Source organism: Cebus imitator, unplaced genomic scaffold (genome assembly GCF_001604975.1).
Source record: "Cebus imitator isolate Cc_AM_T3 unplaced genomic scaffold, Cebus_imitator-1.0 Scaffold555, whole genome shotgun sequence".
Classification (NCBI taxonomy): domain Eukaryota; kingdom Metazoa; phylum Chordata; class Mammalia; order Primates; family Cebidae; genus Cebus; species Cebus imitator.
In genome coordinates, this window is record NW_016107870.1 from 419,324 (window position 1) to 428,951 (window position 9,628).

Consider the following 9,628-nt stretch of genomic DNA (forward strand, 5'->3'; position numbering starts at 1 on the left):
CCCGGCTCCCGTGTCTGTGGAATGTCCTTTCCTGCAGGGCCGAGGCCGGCCCGGCTCCTGTGTCTGTGGAATGTCATTTCCTGCAGGGCTGAGGCTGCCCTGTGCTCTTGGGAACAGCTACCAGACGGTCTTGCCGAGTGCACACAGAAGGCATGGACGTGTCAGGAGCACAGGGACTAACGGAGATCCATCAATTCGTTCGTATATTGACCAAAACGCTATCTGCAGACACTCCCCCCTACCGCACTCAGCCTGTGTTCTCCGAAGTGACCACAGTTCAAAACACTCCAGGATCTAAGCCTTTTCAAAACTGGAGGCAGGCCTCCCACCTGGTCGGCATTGGGGAGGCCGAGAACCCCCGGCAGTGCCCACATCCAGGCCACCGGGGCCTCTGTAGAGGCCACATCTCTGCAGAGATTGGCTTGCAGCGATTTCTAATAAATGAGGTTTTCCCTGCTGTGACCTGCGGATGATCAGGAGCTTCCTGCTAACCCACGAGTGTTCCCGTCCTCTTGCAGACACAGAACGTACACAGTGACTGACTCCACCGTGTACCTAGGCAGAGTCATTTACAATATTTTATCACTCCCCGGCGATGTGGGGCGGCTCATGCTTGTAATCCCAGCAGTTTGGGAGGCTGAGACGGGCAGATCACAAGGTCAGGAGTTCAAGACCAGCCTGGCCAGTGGGACAAAACCCCATCTCTACTGAAAAATACAAAAATTACCAGGGTGTGGTGGTGCACACCTGTATTCCCAGCTACTCTGGAGGCTGAGGCAGGAGAATCCCTTGACCCAGGACACAGAGGTGGCAGTGAGCTGAGATCTCACCACTGCACTCCAGCCTGGGCAGCACAGTGAGAGGCCATCTACAAAAATAAAAAATAAAATGAACTATTTTATCACTCCAGAGTAGTTTCGCTTTAAATTATTTGGTGAAGGACAGAAATCCTGCCAGGAGACCCAAGACCTCCTGCCAGGCCGAGGGAAGCCCGAGGAGCCACAAAAATCAGGTTTTCCTGGACGTCGCCACTCTCTGTGGCTTTTTCACCTTTCGGGAAATTTCCGTAAAATTTCCTACACAGGAGCTGTGGGAAGAAGGGGAATGTGGCCTTTCAAACACTCGAGTCTCTTTCTCTGCATAAAATGCTCCATCAGCAAAGACCGGACCCTGGTCCGGCCCGGGTCCCCCTCTGTGCTGGGTACGACCTAAAGCAGCCCTACCAAGAAGAGAGCGGCCAAACCCACCCCCGTGCCTGGCACTGCCCACCCCAGCCGGCCTTCCCAGGGCTCGCACCTGCCTCGGAGCTGAAGGGGTGGGAGGGGCCGGGCCGCCTGTGCCCAGCAACACCTGAGTTATCCAGGGCTGTGTGGGGGAATCGCCTGGGCCCCGACAGCGGGCGGCCTGAACTAGACCCTCCAGCCCTGGGACCCCCTGCAGTGAAATGAGAGACAGCAACTGTCCAAGTAGCCCAGGGCCACAGGCCCCTGACACCCAGATCCCATCTGAGGCCTGGTCCGAGAGCCAAGACAGCAGAGCAAGCCCCACGGACAGGCTCCGGGGTCAGAGGGCCCCTCCGGCCTATTCCAAACACACTTTCACCCTGGCCACGCAACGTGGCTTGGCTGCTGGCAAGATCAAGCAATCTCCACCCCCAAGCTCTCCTCTCAGCCGGGACCGCCCCCTCTCAGTTAAGCAGGACGACTCTGGAGCTTCCTCAACCTTCTGCAGCCTCGGTTTCCCCAACCATAGAGATGGGGCTGCGTGACCCTCTGGCGGGCTCGACCTGAGCAGTCACTGAGGCCGGCACCCAGCAGGAGTGGAGCGGAGCTCCCTTTCGCACGCCCAGCGACCCATGCGGAGAGCCTGGACAAGCAGATTCAACTCCGTGATGGAGCAGTGCCTGGGGCCGGTCCCGGCTGTGAGCAGCTGGGCAGCAGGAGATAGAGGCTTGAGCCCGGGGCTCAGGCTCTGAAGGGACCCCACGGAGCTCCGGCCCAGGGTCCCCTGCGGCAGCCCCAGGGGCACATCATCTGCTGAGTCTGGGCCTCTTCTGCCAGTCACACTCCATTTGGGAGTGCCTGGGAGAGCTGGGCCAGCACCCACCCCACCAGGCGGAGAGCAGGTCCTAGATGCCCTTCTGGCTCAGGGAAGCCCTGTCTCCAGAGCCTCTAGGAAAGCTCCCAGGCAGCATGAGCAGAGGCCACAGCTCCGCACAGAGGAGCCGAGGTGGAGAAAGCCCCTCCCCAGCTCCGGGGCAGCGGGGCCTGGCCTGACGCCCACCAAGCCCTGGGGTCATGGGGCAGCAGCCACCGCCCTCTCCACCCCAGGCAGTGGCCACCCCGAGTCCAGCAGGGATGCCCAGAAAGGCTCTCACAACTTGACCACTACAAAGCCAGACACTGGTGGCAACAGGCAAAACGCAGGTGTGGCCCTGGGGACCTGTGTCCAGCCAAAGCTGAGCGAGCAGCCAGGGAGCCCGGCCATCCCCCACCCCCGGCCGCCCCAGGCCCAGCTCAGCTCCATATCCATTTAACTGATGAATAAACAGACAAATCATGGCCAACGCGTAACACAAGTCAGTCCACACCGGGCCGGCAAAGGACACCGGGCCAACAGGCCTCCCAAGTTGGGAGGTGCTGCACCCCAAGGATGCACTGGGCCACGGGGACAGCAGAGAACTCCATGGCAGGGGTGTGGCAGCCGGGCAGTGAGCTGCACCGGCAGTCCTGAGCCTGGACTGTCCCTTCCACAGAGGGCACCGGGCGGGCCTGGAAGAGGGGGACAACCCCAGCAGCCGGTCTTCACAGAACCCAGGGCGAGGAGCAGCTGTACCCACATTACCGACGGAAAACTGACATATGCAGAGGTTCTGCGGCCAGCCCCAAGTGTCCAACCTGAGGCAGGACCAAAGACCCTGCTCTCCGGCCCTGCCCCTCGGAAAATCCAGAGAGTGGGGCCACCTCCCTGAGTCCAAGCCACCCTGACCAGGGAGCTGGGGGCTCAGGGAGGTTCAGGGAGCCCCGTGCCCACAGCAAAGGAGCTGAGAGGCCTGGTGCAGGCAGGAGGGCGGGCTGCTCAGATGCTGAGGGTCTCCCCAGCATCCCCACATGCTGCTGCTCTACAGAGAGGCCGTCCTGACTGAGGGCCTTCGGGAGACGGCTCAGACCCCACGTGCAAGGGCTCCCCATGCTTTGCCCCAGTTCTGGACATGGCCACTCGCAGGAAACAGAAATAGGGAGGAACAGAGGGACAGAGGGGCTGGCCAATGCAGGCCAGGGCAGAGGTGGCCAGGCAGAGAGCTGCTGGCCTGACAGGAGCCTCAGGAGATGCTGCTGGCCAGGAACAGCCACACGCAGCCCAGGGGTCCTGGACTCAAAGCAGAACAAACTCCTGGCGGCACCACAGGTCAGACACACAGCGGGGCACCGAGGCCCAGGCCACCTGGGCAGGAGGGCTGTGGGCTGGGCTCTGTCCCATCCTCCTCACGGAAGTCACCTTGGGCTGGGACCTGACTGACCAGCACCAGTCCACCAAGAGCCCGATGGCCTCAGCCAGGTGGGGGCCGAAAGGAAAGGCCGTTCCGGGGACATGGGGGCTCATCCAGGACTCTGGGCATGAACTCGGGACTGGAAAGGCCAGACTCACATCCTGGGGGCAGCGGGGGCTGATGCGCTCTCGGGACCCAGGAGGTCCGAGAAGCCTCTGCCTGGGGGGTCCCAGGCCCACCTCGGAGGCTGCATGCCCAGGGGACCCCAGGAGAGACCCCCTGCGAGTGGCCTGGCTTTTCCTCTGGGACCATCCCCTACCCCAAAATCCTCCCAGATCACACTCCACGGAGGGTCTGGTGAGGACACACTCAAGGCCACACGGACGCTGGGGCACACTCGCGGGGCACACGCCCCACTCGGCCAGGTGGGTGCCCGGCCAGCGCAGCGCCACTCAGCTCCTCACTCCCATCCCAAAATGCCTCTCACACAAAATGGCCGGTCCCAGAGCTCCGCGGGCCCGCGTGGAGCTGGGATGCGAGAGCAGCTATCGCCCTGGCGCGGGGAGGCCGCGCGCGCACACGGAACACACGGAACACCCGTGTGCGCACAAGCGCAGGCTCGGCCGCCCCCCAGGAGCCCGGCCTGAGGCAGCCGTGCCCTGAGCCCCCCCGGGGAGCGGGGACAGCCCCTCCAGGGCCAGGGTTGGGGTCCCGGGTCTGCCGCAGCCCCTCCCCCGGCCTCGCCCCGCCAAGGACGGGGTCTTGAGCCCAGATGGGCACGGGGGTGGCCGGCGGCTGCAGATGGGTCAGAGCCGCGCTGCGTACGGAAGCTGCGGGGGCCGCGCGGGGCCCGGGAGGGGCGTTGGCGGCAGTGGGGCCCGACAGGCCGCTGCGCTCTGCCGGGGCTGGGGGGGGGGGTCATGTGAGGGCCCCTCCCCCACTTCAACTACCCAGAAGCTCCCCCCAGCCTGAGGGACAGAGGCTTGGGGGGATGGAGGAGGAGAGCCCAGACCCTCCCGCCGCCCCCGCGTGGTGGGGCGGCCCCAGCCCCGAGGGTCCCCGAGAGTCCCCGAGAGCCCGGACCCAGCGCCCGCCACCCTCCCTCCCCGCCGGTCCTTTGTTCAGCGCCGCGGCCGCGGGGAGGGGCCTCCCTGGTGAGGAGGGGGCTGGGGCGCCCGCACTTCTCCGTCCCGCGGGGGAGGGGCACGCGACCCGGCCCGAGCCCCCCACGCCGACCTGAACTGCCCCGACCCCGGAACCCCCTCCTGCCTGCGCGCTCCAAAACCGCTCTCCAAAATCTCTCCAGTCTCCTCCCGGCACTTCGGCGGGGGGCGCCGTCCCGGACCCGGACCCAGACCCCACGCGCAGGGACGCGCCGCGTGCGCTCCGACACACGCGCTGGGGGCGCAGCCGCTGCTGGGGGCGCCGAGAGGGGGACGGGGGGTAACGGGGGGGGACGTCGGGGGCGCCGAGGGGGGGCGCCTAGGGGGCGGCGGGGGGGAACATCGGGGGGGAGCAGGGGGGGACGTCGGGGGCGCCGAGGGGAGCCCGCCGCGCCCCGCGCCCCCGCCGGCCACTCACACGTAGGCGTGGTAGATGAATGCCCAGCCGCGCGGCCGCTCCAGCACGTTGTAGAGGAAATTCTGCAGCTTGCGGTAGAAAGCGTTGCGCTTGGGGGGCTTCCCGGCGCCCGCACCGCCCGCGCGGGGCTTGCTCAGGATGCTGCCGCGCTTGGGGGCCTCAGAGCCGGCGATCAGCAGCGCACCGTCCCGAGTGGAGTCGGGCGCGCCGGGGTCCAGCCCCACGAAGCCCACCTTCAGCTTCTTCTCCCCGCTCGGGCCGGGGTACACGCCGCCGTTGCGCGACTTCTGCACCATGGTGCCGGGCGGCGCCGCGGCCGGGCGCGGGCTCAGCGGGGGCGGCGCGCGGGGGGCGGCGGGGGCCCCAGCCCAGGCCCCCGGGCCTGGAGCCGCATGGCCGAGGTGGTGGCGGCGCTCCTGCCGGGCTCGGGCCGCGCGCGGAGACGCTGCGGCCACCTCGCTCCGCGCGCACCTCGGCGCCTGGCCCGCGGCCGCGCGGCTCCGCCCGCCGCCTCGCCCCGCCCCGCGTTAACCCCCGCGATGCCACGGGGGCGGAGAGGGGGGCGGAGAGGGGAGCGGAGGGTGGGGGCGGGGAGGGGAGCCGAGGGTAGGGGCGGAGAGAGGAGGGGAGGAGAGAGGAAGCGGGGAAGGGGTAGGCCCGCCCTCCCCCGCCGCAACGCCGCCGGTGGGGGAAGCGGGTGGGAGGGGGACCGCAGGACCAGAACCTCTGGGCTGAGCCTGCCCACCTCGCACCCCGGCCGTGTGCACACTGACCCCACGGTTACCTTTGAGTCCCACAAGACCAACCAAGCGGACCTTCCTGGTGGCCCCAGTGCTCTCTGGGGTCCCAGTGGGGTCCAGGACTGGAGTCTTCTCAGCTGGGCCCTGGGAGTGGACGCCTCCGGAAAGGGGTAGGAGTACGGGACCTCCCCAAGCCTCTGTTAGGGTTCAGCCCACGAGGACCTCATGCTCTTGGCTCAGGGTTGCTCAGGAAGTGGGATCCCCAAGAACCCAGGGTGTGGGCAAGGAGGGTCTGCGGGGGCTGGAGGTGCCTGGAAGGAAAGCAGCCCGGGCAAAGGGGGCATCCACAGAGGCCCCAAGGCAAGAAGAGGAGCAAGGGCCGTGGGGAGTGCGATGGAGGAGAGTCACCCCTAAAGGGACTTGAAGCCCCCCAAGGGGCCTAGACTTTGTTCTGCAGACCCCAGAAGGGGCTTGCAGCAGGGGCAGGACAAAGAAGTCAGATCTGTCTCCCCACAGATGGGACGGTGTTTCCTTTGAGGCAAGTGGGCGGAGGTGGTCTCCCCAAGGCCGGGAGCCCTGTGTCCTGGGAGGGGTCCCTCTGGAGCTGCTGCTGGGAGATGAAGGGGCCCCCGAGGCTCCGTGCTGTCTGTCCCCCGGGTGCCCCACCACTGGGCCTTCCTCTGCACACCCAGGAGCCCAATCCGTTCGCAGGTTCGCCTGGCACCATGAATTCTACCCAGAGAAAGTCCCTCTGCTGACTGGCTGGCACTGTCCTCGCAGGTGACTTGCTCATAACCCACACTAACCCTGGCGCAGGGCCAGCCTTTGGGTGGTGTTTGCCCTTTGGTCTCCAGAGCTGTGACCGTGGGGCCTGTGTTGTTGTTGTGACTTGGCTGAAAACATAAGGGCCGATGCAGGCCAAGGGACAACCTGTAAATCATCCAGGACGCTGGGGGTCAGCGGCAGCTTACGCAAGCTTGTGCACACGCCACACACACACACACATCCAGGGCCCGCTGCAGACCCCGCCTCCCTGCCTCCCTGCCCACGAGTTGGCTGTGATTACCAGCTTGAAGTGGGCTTGCCCCAAGTGGCTGCGGTTTCTCTCCATTGTGAAGGGAGGAGGCAGCAGCCTGTTCCGTTCGGGGAGGGAGAGGACTTCAGCGTGCAGAAGGAAGAAGGTACCTTGGCATCTCCGTGCACACACTGGCCGGTGCCGCTGGTCTTTCCCACTCACCAGAAGATCCAACGGAGCAGCCGTAGGTCAAAATGTAACACGGCAGGGCTGGGGCACCTCACCCTGTGGGTGGAAGCCCCAGACCACCAGGTGCCCCGCGGCAGCGCCTGGACTGCACACGGCCCCTCCTGAGGAAGCAGGCATTTCAGGTTTGAGTCAGAGCCAAGCAGGACCCAAGATTAGGGCTGATCCACAGAGGCTGAAGGAAGAGCAATCCCCGGTTCCCGTTTCAGCAGATGCCCCAGAACCGCGACTCTAGCAAGGATGAAGGCTCTCTGCTGTTCCAGGATACTGGGGGAGAAAAACCTGCTCATCTCATTTTTCAGAAGAAAAAAGGGGAACACCCTGCTGAGGCCTCGGGGAGCCGTCGGCTGCCTTCACAGCCTCCTGAGGGTGGCTGAGAGCCCCCGTAGATGCCAGGCTGGAGGGGCCGGCTGGGGATGCAGGTGGAGCTGTGCACCCAGCAGCTTGTGGTTCTCTCATGTACAAACAGTGTTGGCTCCAGCAGCTTTGCCACACCTTGGAAGGTTCTGGAAAGTGAATCCTGCATCAAGGCTTGAAAATCTGCTTCCTCCTTTGTTTGGGATGTCCTTTCAAAGAGCTAGCTCATTAATCATTTATGTTTTTAATTTTGTATCTTGCACACCCACGGGCTACATTGTCACCAGTCTGGTTACCAGGATGCCTGCCCCCCGTCCCCTCCTCTGCGCCCAGGCAAAGCCGGTCGTGAAAATGCCCAGTTGGGGTAAATTTCATGCAAACAGGAGGAATTCCATTTACTTAAAAACAGATGGGAAAATCGTTCAGGCTCAAGCAGTGTTTGCCAAGACTGCATCGACAGGATTCCAGAGAGGTTGAGCAGAATTCAGACATTCGTGGTGCCAGCTCCACCGGGGGAGACAGTCTTCGCCCAGGCGGCCAGGGTGCCGTGGATTCCACGAGGGTGCTGTCCCTTCAGCACCTCCAGCACCGTCCCCTCCGCAGGAACCTGAAAGCCCCGCCCCTTCTCTGGTCTCCAGGCAAATTACCTGGTGCCCTGCCGCATCTCCCACATCGCCGGACTGCACTGAGCAGCCGGGAACATGAAGGTTGTGTGGCCAGCACTGGCTGCTCCTGTGGGATCAAAGGCCAGCTCATCTGCCCCCAAGGTCCTCCTGTGGGTTCCCTCCCCAGCAGAAAGCTAACCCCAGGGCTGGGACCACCTGCTGCCCCGGCTCCCCCAGGCTTCACCCACCGTCCTTCTCCCTGGAGCCTGACGCAGAGAGGGGCTGGAAGCCAATGCCTCTTGAGGACACACTGAACCACATCTGGGAGAAGCCACGGGTAGCCCTGCGCGTGTGGTGCGGCCTCGGGGCCCCCAGAACCCACTCCTCAGCTCTCCTGCAGGTGCAGGACCCCAGGCACACAGGCTCAGCACGGGAACGGTGGGACCAAAAGTGAAAGACAGAGGCTAGGCCCGGTGGCTCATGCCTGTAAGCCCAGAGCTTTGGGAGGCCAAGGCGGGCAGATGGTTTGAGCCCAGGAGTTCAAGACCAGACAGGACAACATAGAAACCCTGTCTCTACAAAACTGCAAAAATTATACAAGCTTGGTGGCCTGCCTGTGGTCCTAGCTACCCAGGAGGCTGAGGTGGGAGGATCGCTTGAATCTGGACGGTCCAGGCTGCAGCCAGCCACGATGGCGCCATTGCACTCCAGCTTAGGTAACAGAGTGAGACCCTGTCCCACAGAAAAGAAAAAAAAAGAAAATTAAAACTTAGCCAGGAGCGCTAGTGCGTACCTGTTGTCTCAGCTACTCGGGAGGCTGAGGCAGGAGGGTCACTTGAGCTCAGGAGAGGAGGTTGCAGTGAGCTCTGATCACAGCCCTGCACTCCAGCCTGGGCAGCACAGCAAGACCTTGTCTCAAAAAAAAAAGAAAGAAAGAAAAATTAATTAATTAATTAATTAATTAAAAACAAAAATGAGAGCTGTGTATGGTGGCTCCCGCCTGTAATCCCAGCACGTTGGGAGATCGAGGTGGGTGGATCCTCTGAGGTTAGGAGTTTGAGGCCAGCCTGGCCAACATGGTGAAACCCCGTCTCTACTAAAAACACAAAAATTAGTCAGGCGTGGTGGCTCGCCCATAATCCCAGCTACTTGGGAGACTGAGGCAGGAGACTCACTCGAACCCGTGAGGAAGAGGCTGCGGTGAGCCGAAATTTCACCACTGCACTCCAACCTGGGCAACAAGAGCAAGACTCCGTCTCAAAAGCAAGCACACACCCCAGAGGAACCCAGCACAGGCGGTGAGTCAAGAGGCATATGGGCTGCTTCTGGCCCCTCCTGTGGGGCTGCCAGCCTCGGGCGGGGGCGGTGGAGCAGCTCAGTCCCCGAGGGTTGTGGCCCCCCTAGAACAGCGAAGATTTTATGCTCTGTTGACTGTGCCGTCATCAGTGGGACCTGTGCCCGGCGTTCCGACGGCCTCAGCACCCGTGACAACGGCTGGCACAGACGCTGGAAAGCAGGGCCTTCCGGGCCACCACCCCACCCCGTCCCTCCCTGCCCCCTGGAAACAGAGGGAGCTGCTTCCCGGTCACGGCGC

General features: G+C 63.7%; 1 protein-coding gene across 1 annotated transcript in view; it reads right to left on the reverse strand.

Moving 5' to 3' along the window:
* Positions 1-5,567, reverse strand: part of KCNQ2 (potassium voltage-gated channel subfamily Q member 2) — a 75,561-nt gene extending 69,994 nt beyond the window's left edge. Inside the window, 1 exon segment of the mRNA XM_037733914.1 lies at positions 5,072-5,567. Coding sequence (XP_037589842.1) covers positions 5,072-5,367 — 296 coding nt within the window. The 5' untranslated portion in view covers positions 5,368-5,567.
* Positions 5,568-9,628: the final 4,061 nt, after the last annotated feature.